This window comes from Garra rufa, chromosome 14 (genome assembly GCF_049309525.1).
Source record: "Garra rufa chromosome 14, GarRuf1.0, whole genome shotgun sequence".
NCBI lineage: Eukaryota > Metazoa > Chordata > Actinopteri > Cypriniformes > Cyprinidae > Garra > Garra rufa.
The window spans coordinates 9,182,305-9,201,465 of record NC_133374.1 but is presented as its reverse complement, the minus strand read 5'-3'; the positions used below and the strand labels follow the sequence as shown (position 1 = coordinate 9,201,465).

General features: G+C 33.4%; 1 protein-coding gene across 1 annotated transcript; it reads right to left on the bottom strand.

Moving 5' to 3' along the window:
• Window positions 1-1,961: 1,961 nt before the first annotated feature.
• Window positions 1,962-18,769, bottom strand: trpc2a (transient receptor potential cation channel subfamily C member 2a). The gene is made up of 13 exons (XM_073818328.1): window positions 18,755-18,769; window positions 16,978-17,670; window positions 15,947-16,150; window positions 14,683-14,847; window positions 14,406-14,580; window positions 14,069-14,269; window positions 12,032-12,194; window positions 11,836-11,928; window positions 11,541-11,733; window positions 3,220-3,347; window positions 3,076-3,133; window positions 2,855-2,987; window positions 1,962-2,335 (listed from the first exon to the last, which is right to left on the bottom strand). Exons 1-13 carry the CDS (start codon window positions 18,767-18,769, stop codon window positions 1,962-1,964), a joined length of 2,595 nt encoding a protein of 864 aa, XP_073674429.1.
• Window positions 18,770-19,161: the final 392 nt, after the last annotated feature.

The window sequence follows — 19,161 nt, the reverse complement described above, 5'->3', positions numbered from 1 at the left end:
CTTTTATTAAATAGTTTTTATAAATTGTTCAGGGAATACGTTGGACTCGGCACACGATTCAATCAATGTAATAGCTAAGAAACAAGTTTTAAAGTCTTCAATCATCGAGAAAAATTGCCTCTGAGCTGTCTTTCTCCCCGGCTGGCTTTTATGTGTAATTGCTGAACTTTAGATGATGTTTATGACTTTAAAAGGCACCAGAGGAGTGCGAGATATTTGGCACTTTTCAGGAATAGAGTACAAAATAGGGCTTTTAAGTCTTAAGTGTAAGTGAAAGAAGGTGTTTAGCCTTTCTAAACTGTTGTTCATCCATCCCAGGAATTCAAACTATGTTAGCATTATATTATTTTGCATTACCAAATGTTGTTTTGCACAATAGTCGTGAACTGATCACTTTTTAATATATATTTTTTATTTTATATTAATATTTAATAGTAATTATTTATCAAGGATACATTACAATATTACATTTTAAAATTGACCGTAATTATCAAAATTGATCTTTACAAAAAAATTATATTTCAAATCAATTCTATTTAGTTAGATTCCTCCAAGAATCTTAAAAAAATGCTTAATTGTTTGCACAAAAATATTAAGTACAACTGTTGTCAATAATAATAATAATAAGAGATGTTTCCTGAGTACTATTTTAAATTGTAATATTTCACGATATCACTGATTTTACTGCATTTATTTGATTAAAAATGCAGTATTGGTGAAACTAATTTCAAAACATAATAAAATTATAATTGTGTATATATATATATATATATATATATATATATATATATATATTATAAATTGTATCCTACATGTGGAATATGCTATTTTTACCTCCCTTTTTGTCATAGATAATAATAAGAATATAACATTTTTTGTTTTCATGTTTTATTTTGAGAAAATAAGTTATGATCTGTCATGTTCATGTGAAATAATCATAAGTAAACAGAGCACTCAGCAAATATATGTATGTGTATATATATATATATATGCATCTTCTCACCAAGCCTGCATTTATTTGATCCAAATACAGCAAAAACAGTAAAATTCTGAAATATTTTTACTATTTAAAATAACCATTTTCTATTTGAATACATTTTAAAATGTAATTTATTCCTGTGATTTCAAAGCTGATTTTTTTACATCATTACTCCAATCACAAGATCCTTCAGAAATCATTTTATTCAATATTTGGATTAGATGCACACAAAAAAAAAAAAAAAAAATATATATATATATATATATATATATATATATATGTGTGTGTGTGTGTGTGTGTGTGTGTGTGTGTGTGTATGTTAAAAACAGCCGTATAGAATTTTTCAGGTTTCTTTGATCAATAGGAAGTTCAGAAGAACAACATTTATCTGAAATAGAAATATTTTGTAACATTATAAAAGTCTTCATCAATTTGAAGCATCCTTGCTAAATACATATAGATTTATATTCACCAAAGAATTTACTAACTGTTTTAAATATTGATAAAAATAATATTAAATGTTTCTTGAACAGCAAATCAGCATATCAGAATATTTTCTGAAGGATCATGTGACTCTGAAGACGTAATGATGCTGAAAATGTAGTTTTGATCACAGGTATAAATTACATTTTTAAATATTCAAATAGAAAAGTTATTTTAAATAGTAAAAATATTTCACATTTTGAAAATGACTGTTTTTGCTGTACTTGGATCAAATAAATGCAGGCTTGGTGAGCAGAAGAGATAAAAAGCATTAAAAATCTTAATGTTAAAAACCGTTTCACTGGTATTTATACCATCTAAACCTCGTTAAATATGAGGCATTGTAATTTAGATAATTATGATACAAATTATATATTAAACCTGACTATAGTATGTCAGTTTATTCATCAGTAATTCAAAGTGCTACGACTGTGTCTAGAATCATCTGACTAGGTATTTTTTTAATGGCTGTGCACTGTGCCACTGCAGTGTTTGTTTCTCACACATCAGGAGTGCTAGCAGTCTCAAAAGTAGTTTCTTCTCCTGGGACGGGCTCCACAGGGCCTTCGGACTCAGGCTCCTCCCTCTCCTCTGAGACGATCCCTCCTGGTTTGATCTCTCCTTCATTCTCATCGTCCTCCTCCTCCTCTGTGGGATGTGTACTGGTGGACAGACCTGTGTTTTCGCACCCCATGGCCTCATTCTTATCAAAGTCACGGAAATTGTTCTTTGCGCCCAGGATGTATTTGCCCAGGATGTTGGCCTGGTCTGGCTCACTTTTGCGCTGCCACTGCAGCTTCTGGTGGAACTCCTGCATCTCGGTGTGCAGCCGGCCAACCACTTTATTCAGCTCGGTGATTCTGTTCCCAACATCTGAGCACCACAACAACAGTTGTCACTTTAAATGAATTTATTGCTTCCTTGCTGAATTAAAAAATGCTATTTAAAGTGTTTACATATACAAAATCCATACTGTTTCACATATTACTTAAAAATAGTAGGCAGAATAAAGTGTATACTGAAGCTGAAGTATTGATAGTATGCCATTTTAAGCTTTGACACTGATCGTAAAATTGTCTTAAAACAAGTATCACTTTATCAGACACTTTTAACTATTTTAATTTGCAGTACACTTACACTATTTTTAATTACAGAGAGAATCCCATTGGAGAAACTCGTGGTGAAGTGTTTTGCTAAAAGGATCAGCTCTTCTGGGGTTTGAACCTACAACCTTGTGGTTACCAGCACATATCTTTGACCGCTAGGCCACCGCACACTAAGCAGCTAATTTTTAGGTACGTATTTTCACGTAATTGACGTTGTGTCACTATTATGACTAAAATACTGCATGCTTTTGGATCATTACCCAGAGATGCTGAAAATATGACCTACCTTTACGCTTGCTCTCTTCGAACTCTCTGCGTGCGGCTTCGATGTAACGGTGCACTAGAGCCTTGGTCACCTGCAGGCGGTATGGCACTCTGCCCTCACCTTGACCTCCGCTGCTATTCAGGTTATTACTAGACTAAAAAAAAAATGTAAAATCACCTCATCAGCCAAATTTAACCAAGAATTATAAAGAATCTAGAGATAGAAACCCATCACATACTCACCATAGATGTGATGGGAGGATATTCTGGGGCTTTCTTGTTACAGCAACAGCAAATCTTTCTGCACAAGACAAGGAGATGACAGGGAATGATCGTTAGATTATGGAGGTTTGATAGTACCTAGCTTTGCTTGTCAAGTTTTCTTACCTTAGGATATAAAAGAGAGCTTTTGGAGATGGGATGATATTAAAGGGAACTGGCATAGTGAGACCTTCTCTGAAGTAACTGAGGTAGAGTTTAGAGCGAGCATACTTCCACTCGACATCTGCGTCATCCTGAGAAGAAGAGTGGATTGAGATGAATGGAGATTCAATATTGGAATGTAGTGAATGAAGACTATATATCGGAATGTAGTGAATTGAGACTAAATATCAGAATATATTGAATGGAGACTAAATATCAGAATGTAGTGAATTGAGAATCAATATCAGAATGTAGTGAATTGAGACTCAATATCGGAATGTAGTGAATTGAGACTCAATATCGGAATGTAGTGAATTGAGACTCAATATCGGAATGTAGTGAATTGAGACTCAATATCGGAATGTAGTGAATTGAGACTCAATATCGGAATGTAGTGAATTGAGACTCAATATCGGAATGTAGTGAATTGAGACTCAATATCGGAATGTAGTGAATTGAGACTAAATATCAGAATATATTGAATGGAGACTAAATATCAGAATGTAGTGAATTGAGAATCAATATCGGAATGTAGTGAATTGAGACTCAATATCGGAATGTAGTGAATTGAGACTCAATATCGGAATGTAGTGAATTGAGACTAAATATCAGAATATATTGAATGGAGACTAAATATCAGAATGTAGTGAATTGAGACTAAATATCAGAATATATTGAATGGAGACTAAATATCAGAATGTAGTGAATTGAGAATCAATATCGGAATGTAGTGAATTGAGACTCAATATCGGAATGTAGTGAATTGAGACTCAATATCGGAATGTAGTGAATTGAGACTCAATATCGGAATGTAGTGAATTGAGACTCAATATCGGAATGTAGTGAATTGAGACTCAATATCGGAATGTAGTGAATTGAGACTAAATATCAGAATATATTGAATGGAGACTAAATATCAGAATGTAGTGAATTGAGAATCAATATCGGAATGTAGTGAATTGAGACTCAATATCGGAATGTAGTGAATTGAGACTCAATATCGGAATGTAGTGAATTGAGACTCAATATCGGAATGTAGTGAATTGAGACTAAATATCAGAATATATTGAATGGAGACTAAATATCAGAATGTAGTGAATTGAGACTAAATATCAGAATATATTGAATGGAGACTAAATATCAGAATGTAGTGAATTGAGAATCAATATCGGAATGTAGTGAATTGAGACTCAATATCGGAATGTAGTGAATTGAGACTCAATATCGGAATGTAGTGAATTGAGACTCAATATCGGAATGTAGTGAATTGAGACTCAATATCGGAATGTAGTGAATTGAGACTCAATATCGGAATGTAGTGAATTGAGACTCAATATCGGAATGTAGTGAATTGAGACTCAATATCGGAATGTAGTGAATTGAGACTAAATATCAGAATATATTGAATGGAGACTAAATATCAGAATGTAGTGAATTGAGACTCAATATCGGAATGTAGTGAATTGAGACTCAATATCGGAATGTAGTGAATTGAGACTCAATATCGGAATGTAGTGAATTGAGACTAAATATCAGAATATATTGAATGGAGACTAAATATCAGAATGTAGTGAATTGAGAATCAATATCGGAATGTAGTGAATTGAGACTCAATATCGGAATGTAGTGAATTGAGACTCAATATCGGAATGTAGTGAATTGAGACTAAATATCAGAATGTATTGAATGGAGACTAAATATCAGAATGTAGTGAATTGAGACTAAATATCAGAATATATTGAATGGAGACTAAATATCAGAATGTAGTGAATTGAGAATCAATATCGGAATGTAGTGAATTGAGAATCAATATCGGAATGTAGTGAATTGAGACTCAATATCGGAATGTAGTGAATTGAGACTCAATATCGGAATGTAGTGAATTGAGACTCAATATCGGAATGTAGTGAATTGAGACTCAATATCGGAATGTAGTGAATTGAGACTAAATATCAGAATATATTGAATGGAGACTAAATATCAGAATGTAGTGAATTGAGAATCAATATCGGAATGTAGTGAATTGAGACTCAATATCGGAATGTAGTGAATTGAGACTCAATATCGGAATGTAGTGAATTGAGACTAAATATCAGAATATATTGAATGGAGACTAAATATCAGAATGTAGTGAATTGAGACTAAATATCAGAATATATTGAATGGAGACTAAATATCAGAATGTAGTGAATTGAGAATCAATATCGGAATGTAGTGAATTGAGACTCAATATCGGAATGTAGTGAATTGAGACTCAATATCGGAATGTAGTGAATTGAGACTCAATATCGGAATGTAGTGAATTGAGACTCAATATCGGAATGTAGTGAATTGAGACTCAATATCGGAATGTAGTGAATTGAGACTCAATATCGGAATGTAGTGAATTGAGACTAAATATCAGAATATATTGAATGGAGACTAAATATCAGAATGTAGTGAATTGAGAATCAATATCGGAATGTAGTGAATTGAGACTCAATATCGGAATGTAGTGAATTGAGACTCAATATCGGAATGTAGTGAATTGAGACTAAATATCAGAATATATTGAATGGAGACTAAATATCAGAATGTAGTGAATTGAGACTAAATATCAGAATATATTGAATGGAGACTAAATATCAGAATGTAGTGAATTGAGAATCAATATCGGAATGTAGTGAATTGAGACTCAATATCGGAATGTAGTGAATTGAGACTCAATATCGGAATGTAGTGAATTGAGACTCAATATCGGAATGTAGTGAATTGAGACTAAATATCAGAATATATTGAATGGAGACTAAATATCAGAATGTAGTGAATTGAGAATCAATATCGGAATGTAGTGAATTGAGACTCAATATCGGAATGTAGTGAATTGAGACTCAATATCGGAATGTAGTGAATTGAGACTAAATATCAGAATATATTGAATGGAGACTAAATATCAGAATGTAGTGAATTGAGACTAAATATCAGAATATATTGAATGGAGACTAAATATCAGAATGTAGTGAATTGAGAATCAATATCGGAATGTAGTGAATTGAGACTCAATATCGGAATGTAGTGAATTGAGACTCAATATCGGAATGTAGTGAATTGAGACTCAATATCGGAATGTAGTGAATTGAGACTCAATATCGGAATGTAGTGAATTGAGACTCAATATCGGAATGTAGTGAATTGAGACTCAATATCGGAATGTAGTGAATGAAGACTATATATATCGGAATGTAGTGAATTGAGACTATATATATCGGAATGTATTGAATGGAGGCTTAATATCGAAATGTTGTGAATGGAGACTCAATATCGAAATGTTGTGAATGGAGACTCAATATCGGAATGTAGTGAATGGAGACTCAATATAGGAATGTAGTGAATGGAGACTCAATATCAGAATGTAGTGAATGGAGACTCAATATCGGAATGTAGTGAATAGAGACTATATATCAGAATATATTGAATGGAGACTAAATATCAGAATGGAGATTAAATATTGGAATATAGCAAATGGAGACTAAATATCAGAATAAAGTGAATGAAGACTAAATATCTGAATATAGTTAATGGAGACTTTATATTTGAATATAGTGAATGGAGACTAAATATCGGAATATAGTAAATGGAGACGGCGGGATGTGCTTTTACATCAATGAAAGGTGGTGTACAGATGTAACAGTTTTAAAGAAGATGTGCTGTTCTGATCTAGAAGCGCTCTTCATTAACTGTAAGCCGTTCTACTCGCCGCGAGAGTTTTGCTCGTTCATTCTTGTGAGCGTCTACATTCCTCCGCAAGCGCATGTGAGCCTGGCTTTGCAGAAACTCGCAGATCAGATCACCGTGACGGAACAACAATACCCGGACTCTGTTTTAATTATTCTTGGGGACTTTAACAAAGCAAATTTCTCCCGTGAACTGCCAAAATACAGTCAACATATTACATGTCCAACCAGAGACAGTAATATATTGGACCACTGTTACACCACAATAAGGAATGCATATCACTCTGTCCCACGGGCAGCTTTGGGACTCTCTGATCACTGCCTGGTTCATCTTATACCAACATACAGGCAAAAACTTAAATCTGCTAAACCTGTAGCAAAGTCTGTGAAGAGATGGACTAACGAAACAGAGCAGGTTTTACAAGCCTGTTTCGAATGTACTTATTGGAGTGTTTTCGAAGCTGCTGCTACCGATCTAGACGAGCTCACAGACACTGTTACTTCATATATCAGTTTCTGTGAGGATACATGCATTCCTACCAGGACTCGTTTAACTTTCAACAATGACAAACCATGGTTCACAGCAAAACTCAGACAGCTTCGTCACGCCAAAGAGGATGCTTACAGGAAAGGGGACAGTGTCTTGTATAAGCAGGCCAAATACACACTGGAAAAGGAGATCAAAGTGACAAAGAAGAATTGTTCCGAAAAGATAAGGAATCAATTCTCTTCCAGTGACTCTTCATCAGTGTGGGACAGCCTGAAAGCCATCACTAACTACAAGACACCATCCCCCTACATGGTGGAGAACCAGCAACTGGCACACGACCTGAACGAGTTCTATTGCAGGTTTGAAAAAACTCCTTTCACACCTCCAACAACAGCCCTAACAACACCGCTCTCCCCCACTCCAACAATCCACTTCAGTGAAAGAGATGTTCGCCAGGTCTTCAGACAGAACAAAAGAAGGAAGGCACCAGGCCCTGATGGTGTGACACCAGCCTGTCTGAAAACCTGTGCTGACCAGCTGGCCCCCATTTTCTCACTAATCTTCAATTGGTCTCTGGAGATGTGTGAAGTACCGAACTGCCTCAAACGTTCGACAATCATTCCCATTCCAAAGAAACCCAAAATAACAGGACTCAACGACTACAGACCTGTGGCGCTAACATCTGTCGTCATGAAGTCGTTTGAAAAACTGGTTTTGGCTCATCTGAAGGACATCACCGGACCCTTACTGGACCCCCTGCAGTTTGCTTATCGAGCAAACAGGTCCGTAGATGATGCAGTGAACATGGGTTTACACTTCATCCTGCAGCATCTGGATAAATCAGGGACTTATGTGAGGATCCTGTTTGTGGACTTCAGTTCAGCCTTTAACACCATCATCCCAAACCTCCTCCTTCCCAAACTATCTCAGCTCTCCATGCCTACAGCTCTCTGTCAGTGGATCAACAGCTTCCTGACAGACAGACAGCAGCTAGTGAGGCTGGGGAAATTCTCATCCAGCACCCGGACTATCAGCACTGGCGCCCCTCAGGGTTGTGTTCTCTCCCCACTGCTCTTCTCCCTGTATACGAATGACTGTACCTCTAAAGACCCCTCTGTCAAGCTCCTGAAGTTCGCAGACGACACCACACTCATCGGCCTCATTCAAGACAGTGATGAGTCTGCTTACAGACAGGAGGTTAAAGAGCTGGCTGTGCAGTCATAACAACCTGGAGCTCAACACGCTCAAGACTGTGGAGATGATCATTGACTTTAGGAGAAACCCCCCTGCTCTCCCCACTCACCATCATGAACAGCACTGTTAACACAGTGCAGTCATTCAGGTTCCTTGGCAATACCATCTCCCAGGACCTGAAGTGGGATGTTCACATAGACTCCATTGTGAAAAAGGCCCAGCAGAGGCTGTACTTCCTCCGCCAGCTGAGGAAGCTCAACCTGCCACAGGAACTGCTGAAACAGTTTTACTCTGCGATCGTTGAATCCGTCCTCTGCACTTCAATTACTGTCTGGTTCAGCTCAGCTACCAAGTCTGATCTCAGAAGACTACGTCGCATAGTCCGGACTGCTGAGCGAATCATTGGTACAACCCTTCCTACCCTTCAAGATTTCTACTTATCCAGAGTGTGCAAAAGGGCTGGCAAAATCACTCTGGACCCCTCACATCCAGCACACTCGCTCTTTGAACTGTTACCATCTGGTCGGCGCTACAGAGCACTGAACACCAAGACGACCAGACACCGGAACAGTTTTTTCCCCAGGCAATCCATCTCATGAGCACTTGTCAGTAAACGTGGAACGTGCAGCACTATTATACACTTTATTAATCTATTCAGTATTTATTAATACCTACTTATATCCAAATTTGCACCCTAATATACCTGTACCTAGCAATGGCATACTCTGTATATTGTGTTTTTGCTATTTTGCACTTTGCACTTTGTCTTGTACTTGTATATTGTTCTTTTTTATAATCTATGTCTTGTCTTGTCACTGTCACTCTATTGCACTGTGGAGCTGCTGTCACTAAAACAAATTCCTAGTATGTGTAAACATACCTGGCAATAAAGCTCATTCTGATTCTGATATCAGAATATAGTGAATGAAGACTAAATATCGGAATGGAGTTAATGGAGACTTTATATTGGAATATAGCGAATTGAGACTTTATATCGGACTAAATATCAAAATATAGTGAATAAAGACTAAATATCGGAATATGGTGAATGAAGACTTTATATTGGACTAAATATCGGAATATAGTGAAAAAAGACTAAATATAGGAATGTAGTGAATGGAGACTAAATATCAGAATATAATAAATGGAGACTAAATATTGGAATATAGTAAATGGAGTCTAAATATCGGAATATAGTAAATAGAGACTTTATATTGGACTAAACATCGGAATATAGTGAAAGAAGACTAAATATCGAAATATAGTAAATGGAGACTAAATATCAGAATATAGTAAATGGAGTCTAAATATCGGAATGTAGTGAATAGAGACTAAATATCGGAATATAGTAAATGGAGTCTAAATATCGGAATATAGTGAATAGAGACTTTATATTGGACTAAACATCGGAATATAGTGAAAGAAGACTAAATATCGAAATATAGTGAATGAAGACTAAATATCGAAATATAGCAAATGGACACTATATATCAGAATATAGTAAATGGAGTCTAAATATCGGAATGTAGTGAATAGACTAAATATCGGAATATAGTAAATGGAGTCTAAATATCGGAATATAGTGAATAGAGACTTTATATTGGACTAAACATCGGAATATAGTGAAAGAAGACTAAATATCGAAATATAGTAAATGGAGACTAAATATCGGAATATAGTAAATGGAGTCTAAATATCGGAATATAGTGAAAGAGACTTTATATTGGACTTAATATCGAAATATAGTGAATGAAGACTAAATATTGAAATATAGCAAATGGAGACTATATATCAGAATATAGTAAATGGAGTCTAAATATCGGAATGTAGTGAATAGAGACTAAATATCAGAATATAGTAAATGGAGTCTAAATATCGGAATATAGTAAATGGAGTCTAAATATCGGAATATAGTGAATAGAGACTTTATATTGGACTAAATATCGTAATATAGTGAAAGACTAAATATCGGAATATAGTAAACGGAGACTAAATATCGGAATATAGTAAATGGAGTCTAAATATCGGAATATAGTGAATGAAGACTAAATATTGAAATATAGCAAATGGAGACTATATATCAGAATATAGTAAATGGAGTCTAAATATCGGAATATAGTGAATAGAGACTAAATATCGGAATATAATGAAAAAAGACTAAATATAGGAATGTAGTGAATGGAGACTAAATATTGGAATGCAGTGAATGGAGACTAAATATCGAAATATAGTAAATGGAGACTAAATATTGGAATATAGTAAATGGAGACTAAATATCAGAATATAGTGAAGGAAGACTAAATATCGGAATATAGTTAGAGTTTATATGTTGGAATATAGTAAATGGAGTCTAAATATCGGAATATAGTAAATGGAGTCTAAAGATCAGTACATAGTGAATAGAGACTTTATATCGGACTAAATATCGGAATAGAGTGAATGAAGAATAAATATTGAAATATAGCAAATGGAGACTATATATCAGAATATAGTAAATGGAGACTAAATATTGAAATATAGTGAATCGAGTCTTCAAAATTGAATGTAGTGAATGGAGACTAAATATCAGAATGTAGTGAATGGAGACTAAATATCAGAATATAGTAAATCAAGTCTTCATAATGGAATGTAGTGAATGTAGACTAAATATTAGAATGTAGTGAATAGACGCTATATATTGGACTGAATATCGGAATATAGTGAATGGAGACTAAAGATGCTTTTGATGGCATGTTGGGTTTTTTTTTTTTTTTTAAACATAAAGGGATAGTTTACCCACAGCTTTTATTTTAGTGTAAAAAAACTACCATTACTCCATCATTCCATAATACTATATTATACTATGTTAAGACTTTAAATCGTTTATAATTATCTTTGAATCTTCATACCTCGATCCTCTGAAATGAATTGGAGATCATGGCAATAAGCATGTTGAGTAGCACTATGACAATGAGCAGTGTGAATATCCCATAGAAGATCCTTCCCACAAACTCAGCCAAAACATAATCAGGCATGTCTACATATTCCTGGTTTGCCATTCCAAACATGGTCCAGAAGAGGAAGTTAAATGTTTCATTCAATCTAAGATTAATACAACAGACAAACAGATTTAAGATGAATCTCCTGGGTGATTTCAAACCAACCGAAACACATGAAATTACATGTAAACAAGCTATTAATCACCTGCCAAGATGTGGAGAAACAACATATGGGACGTATATGTTATTTATTCCACACAGAAATGCTGTTCCAATAATCATAAGGATGAACATGAACCTGTTGAGCAAGAAAAACACTTGATGAAAGCAACTTTAATGGTGTTCTTCTTTCAGAGCTATACTGGATGTCCAATCACAGAGATCAAACAGCAAGATCTGACCTCATCATGTCATCGATCATTCTTCCCATGGATATCTGCAGGGTTCCCAGGGATTCATGGGCCGGGAGAATGTAGGCGAGACGTGTAAAACTCAACATGCTGGTCACGGCAAACAGAGTCTCTGCAATCAACTGAGGATCCTCCTGTTTCCAATCCCCCCGTACTATTCAGAAACATATGATGAAATTATACGTGAAGAAGAATAATACTTTACAGTACGGTTTATCAGTTAACTACATTAGTTAACATGAACTGAGAATGAACAATACTTCTACAGCATTTATTCATCTTAGTTACTGTTAATTTCAACATTTACTAATTATTAAAATCAAAAGTTGTGCTTGTTAACATTTGTTAATGCACTGTGAATTAACAAACTAACAATGAACAACTGTATTTTCATTAACATTAACAAAGATTAATAAATACTGTAATAAATGTATTATTAATACATTAGCTAACATTAACCTTATTGTAATGTTTGTAATTTTAAAGTTATTTAATTTGATTTTGTTTCATGCAGTAGTAGTCATAATAATAATAATACAAATGATTATTATCATTAATAATAACAACAACAAATTATTACAGTAAGTATTACTACTACTGCTACATGTAAAATATTATTATTATTTTAAACTATTTGTAATTAATAATAATAAAATTAAAAATAAATAACAGTAAGAATAAGTTATTTTTTATTATTATTATTATATAACTACAAATACAGTTATAATAATAATAATAATGTACATGTAGTAGTAGCAGTAGTAGTAGTAGTAATATTTATATACTATTATAATAAAATTATAATATTTTATTGTATTGATAAAATACAACAAAAAATAAATTAAATAACAGTAATTATTTATAATTTTTAGTTGTATTTTTCATCAATAATACAATAAAACATTATAATTTAGTATATAAATATTATTATTATTATTATGATTATTACTACTACTACTACCACTGCTACTACATGTAAAAAGTACAATTACATTTCAGAAAATTACTATATCATATTTAATTGCATTTTTAATTATTTTGTAATTAATAATAATAATTAATAATATTTTTGTTATTACTGTTAACTCATTTATAATATTTTAATTGTAGTTTCATCAATACAATAAAATATAATGTTAATATAAAAATGTTATTAATATTATCTTAATAGTATTTGTTAACAATACTAATACTAATAATAATAAAAAACAATTCTTATTACTGTTATTTAATTTTAATAATATTTAAATTGTATTTTCATTAACAATATAATATAATTGTTATATTGTTAATATATAAATGTTATCTAATTATATTAAAAATGATATATTATTATTTTAACAGTATTTGTTGATATAATAATCATAATTGTTATTATTTAACTGTGATATTTTAATTAGTATATTGTCATCAATAAAATATTATACTATTAATATAAATATTAGTACTATAACTGTATATATTAACTGTAATTATTAGTATTCTAACTAAACTATTATTATATTAACAAACTCTTTTTCTTACTACTAATAATAATACATTTGAATGCATAATGTATTCTAATTTCACCTGCTTTTGTTAATAAATGTTTAATTACAATTACAAAAATATATTATATTATTAATATATAAATATTAGTACTAATATTATTTAAACTGTCTTTGTTAATAATAGTAATAATTGTAGTTGTTATTATTACCACTATTTTAATTTATAATAATATTTGAATTGTATTTTTTTATCAGTAATACAACACAAATTATTGTTATCATTATATTTTCATTATAATGAAAAATCTGTATTATATTAGTATTATTACTAAAATTATTATTATTATATTAATAAACTATTTGTTATTACTACTACTACTACTAATAATTTCAAATGCATAATGTATTTTAATTTCAACTGTATTTGTAAATATTTAATCACAATTACAAAAAAACTATTATTGTATTATTTAGTATCTTTATACATATATTACTGTCAGTAAGGATTATATACTGATGAATATATGTGAGATGTCACCTGTATTGGTGAAATAGTCACACAGCTCTTGAGTGCTGGAGTCTTCACAGAGGAAATATCCCTTTAACAAGATGAGGATGCGTAGTGTGAAGGACGCCAAATACATGCTCAGCACCATCATATCCAGAATGTTCCACAAATCCAGGAAGTAACTTTTCAGACCTTCAATCCAAACTTCCTTACACTCAAACCAGAAGAAACCTGTCAATGCAGAAAAATAAAAACTCCATTTTAGACAATCTCTGTATATATCAAAGACAATTACTGACTCGGCTCAGAGATTTAAATGACTATTAAGGGATTTTCCTCTGGGTTTTTATTTGGCAGTGTGACCTACCCGCAACCCATATCATGTGGAGAGAATTATGGAGAATGTTCTGCTTTCTGGAGGCAAAATCGCTGCGGTAGATCTCCATGAAAATCGACTCCGTCAAGAGGGTGATGAGGAACCACATGTATGATGCCGAGTGTAATAGGAATTTAATCACGGGAACCTTCAGCAGTTTACCCAGCTGGCAGAACAAAGTAGATTTTGTTCACGGAAATGATTAAATATTTGAAGTTGCATGGACCATTACAATGTTATTTAGCTATTACCACCGACTCAAATTTACCTTGGACTTGGGGGCGATCCAGTAAACCAGGCAGAGAAACGGCATGGTAATGAAAATCCCCAAAGACACCAGCAGTTTCCAAGCAGTTCGACTTCCCCTCCAACCGGACAGGCTACCGCACCAAATGGAGGAGAGCACTTGCTGGCAGATGGGATGAGTCACGAACTAGACGAGGAAAAACAAACAGTCAGGCCTCCCAGCCAACTGTCAATCAATCAGACATCCCATACGGCATGAACGCAGGGGTCAAACGACCGCGCGCTTTTGAAAGATGATGTTCACATGCCCTGTGTTTCTCCTCAGATCCATCAGTCTGTGTGGGCAGTGAAAATCTGCGGTGTTACCTCACCCAGGGTTATTATAGTTAACTAAAAACTATTAAAAAAAGTTAAATAAAACAAGTAACTTAAACGTTTTATTTCAGATATTTGCCAAGGAAACATTAAAATAACAACTAGGTCGACATATTTTAAATAATTAAATAAAAATAAATGCATTTAAATAAAATATGATTTAACCAGTTTAACCAGATATAGCGCTTTGTTTTAATTTAATTTTTTTTTTTTTTTTTATTTAAATGACCTACTGTTTTTTTTTCCCCAGTTTTGGTTTAGTATATGAAGTGAAGCTAAATATGAAAATGACTAATGTTGCATTGGCAACTAATAAGCTTAAGATTTGTTTTATTTCAGTTAACATTTTATTTTTCAGTTAACGTTACTAAAATAAAATTGAAAATAGAAATAATGAAAACTACTTAAATTGTAAAAAAAAAAAAAAAAGTATCTTGATGTTATAAAATAGCATTTAATTTTGTTTTTTTAATTAAAATGACCTAGTTTTATTATTGTTTATTTACGCTTTTGTACATTAAGCTAAACTAAATGAAAATGAGTAATGTTGCTATACTTTTTTTTAATTTATCTTTATAAACTTACTTTTTTATATTAACTTACTTTTATTTCCTTTTAAGCTAACGTTTATTTTTCCTGTTAATTTTACTAACAAAAAATTTAAAAACTAGTTCAAAATATAACTAGACTTAATATAGGTGACATTGTTTTATCACATTTATCAGTTGCTGCAATTACAAAATGATGAAAAATAACACTGATTCCACTGAAAAGTTTAATCAAATTGTGTTTTATTTTATGAGGAAAATACTGCTATTTATTTATTGACTTATTTAGTTTGTTTTGAGAAAAAAAAGCTTTAAAATACAGGTATTATATTGTTTTATCACATTCATCAGTTGCTGTTGTACCTGTTTTTGATTGTAGTTGACCGCCAGTCGAAGACGACCGAGGTTGGGAATACCTTCCTCAAATGTCTGTGCATCCAGTTCTTCATCATCGCTGTCATCCTCAGCGCTGTTGAGGATGGTGGAGACCTCACTCTGGTTCCGGCACATTCCCAGAAGCTCCACTGCAAACTCCTGACACAGCTGTTCCAACGCCAGGTACTGAGGCTAAACATCAGTAAAAGGTTTTGAGAAAGTGATGTTAAAAGTCGTTTAATATGTGTTTTCCAAATGCTAACAACTTTGAAAATAGCGTATTAAAAATTTGCTGACAATACGCACAAAAATAAAATAAAATAATACATTTGATATGGAAAAAAACTTGATTAAGGAAAATATTTCATTCTTTGCATTAACCATTACATTATTGAATTGCATCTTTTTTTGTATTTTATTTGTTCTATTTCCAATTGTTTGTAGTGGTTTGGGTACTAGAAAACTGCATTATAAAAAAAATGTATTATTATTATTACAGAAAGGTTTCCAAAAACTGTAAACAAGTGTAAGGTTCACAAAGAAAGAACATTTTAAAGGGACATAAGAAGAATTGGGGTAAATAAATAAATTTTTAATGATTACTGCATTCTGTGAATAATATATTCAAGATACCCATAAAGTAACTGTAATCCAATTACGATTATTATTTAAAGATCATGTTCCATGAAGATAATTTGTAAATTTCCTACCATATATATCTTAAGCGATTTTCTCAACATTTACATTTTTTTGCACCCTCAGATTCCAGATTTTCAAATAGTTGTATCTCGGCCAAATATTGTCTTCACAAACCATACATCAATAGAAAGCTGATTTATTCAGCTTTCAGATGATGTATAAATCTCAATTTCAAAAAACTGTCCCTTATGACTGGTTTTGTGGTCCAGGGTAACATATTCTTAATAGCTCATGAAAAACAGGCAGTTGACACACCTCTCTAAATAATTTGTTGCTATTTGAGATGTTTTCTATAAATGAATGAATTTTTCTGAGCTCACCTTGAATTCTGGTTCTTTGTTAGAGAGTTTGCGAAGTTCTCGACTGAGGTGGAAAGCGGCGAGCATGGCGTCTTCTGAAGTGATTGACAAATACGCACGGCTGGCGATGCCTCTGTATGTATTTATACGGGACAGCGAGAACTTCAGCAAGTCGTATTGCCGGCCGTTACGGCACTCCAGGCACGCACACGAGATGGCATGAGGCAGAGGAATATCATGACCTCTTTGTGTCAGCATAGTTACGATCTCATACAGGTCCTTCTGGCAGGCCAACGTTAGTGGCGTCACTCCTGGTGCGAATTGGGAATCGTCAATGGAGTGGTCGAAGATGGCCATGCTGAAAGAACGAACGTCCATCTTGTTGCCTTTCTCCTGATCCAGGCGGTCCAGGAGGTGTTTGACAAATCTGGGCTGGTTGGTGTCGACGGCCACCAACAGAGCCTCATGAATCTGACGGAAGTCAAACTTGACGCCGAGCAGAAGGGAGGTCATGATGTCTTCGCTGCCCAGACGGATGGAGAGGTTCAACGCCTCTCTCCATAACCGATCCTCAGACTCGTCCAGCTGACGGATGATCCCGTCACCAAGGGAGAGCAGACTGTCCACCCATGCCATGTTGCCCTCTTGGATGGCCAGGATCAGCTCCGGTGGAAAGTGGAGCTTTTTGTTCACAATCTCCCGCCAGTTGTCTGGCTGCTCGTAAAGACAGGACACAGAAGATATTAAGACACTCAATAAACCAGCATTAGAGAGTGAAATAAGCTTAAGAAGCAAACCAAAAAAATTGTTTATGAGTCCCTTGTTTGTCCTGAACAGTTAAGCTTCTTCAGAAAAATCCTTCAGGTCCCACAAATTCTTTGATTTTTCAGCATTTTCGTGTATTTGAACCCTTTCCAACAATGACTGTATGATTTTGACATCCATCTTTTCACACTGAGGACAACTGAGGGACTCATATGCAACTATAATAGAAGGTTCAAATGCTCACTGATGCTCCAGAAGGAAAAATTATCCATTAAGAGCCAGGGGTGTAAACTTTTGAACAGAATGAATGTGTTTGTTTTTTTGCTTAAATATCATATATATATTTTATATTTATATTAATTTAGTACTGCCCTTCAGAAGATACAGAAAATATTTACAAGTTTCCCAGAAGACAAAATAAGTTAAATATGCCCTATTCTTCAAATTCAAAATTATTTCACCCCCAGGCTCTTTTAAAAATTAAAAAAAAAAAACATGCATTTTGTATGATCCCTCTTTTTTTGGTAAATTAATTAACATTTTGCAGAATCTGCAAGGTGTATGTAAACGTTTGATCTCAAATGTTAATAAATGTTTATTGAGCACCAAATCAGACTATTTAAAATGATTTATGAAAGGAAATATTTAAAATATTTAAAAAAACTATTTTAAATTGGAACAATATTTCACTTTGTTGACCCCAAAGTTTTGAACAGTAGTGTATGTATACAAACCTAAGTTCACTAGTTGTATAAAAACATCTAAAACTTTTCCGATTGGCTGAGCTTTTTTCAAAGTCACACTTAAACGCACATCCTAAATCTAAATTTAAATATGATTACTTTTAACATTGTTATCTTTTACCATATTGCCATTGTTTTATAAAATCAATAACTCACTCTATTCCATTAATTACCATGATTTTTACCACAGGTCTTTTAGCCTTTCGTCTTTGCGTTGTGCCTAAAAACACCCATTACTTTTGTCGCTTATTGCAATTAATGCATTCAAAATCTAAGAATCTGAAACTCACCGTAAGGTTTTCCATGTTTTTTAGTGGAGCACCCCAAATCAGTAAACTATTTTTGACGTCAGTCCAAAACAGTGAGCAGCTCTCTCATGTCAGCTTGGGAGATGAATCCAGAAAGGAACAATACGGTTGTCACCTCCTAGACTCGTTTAGTGATTTTGTGCCTCTGTACAAGCCTTGTTTTTGTCTACTGATGTATCATCTTGTTCTGGGAATTAGCCTGTACCACCCACTCAGCACCAATAACAGAGATACTCCCCAAGGAGAACACTCATTAGCACACAGTTCTCTTGCATTTCATTTGGATAATTACAGTTTAAGTTCTGAATTCACAATACGACTTTTGTGGCTTGATAAGCTAACTCTAATAACGTTAAGTCTAAGGAAATTTTCACCCAAAAATACAAATT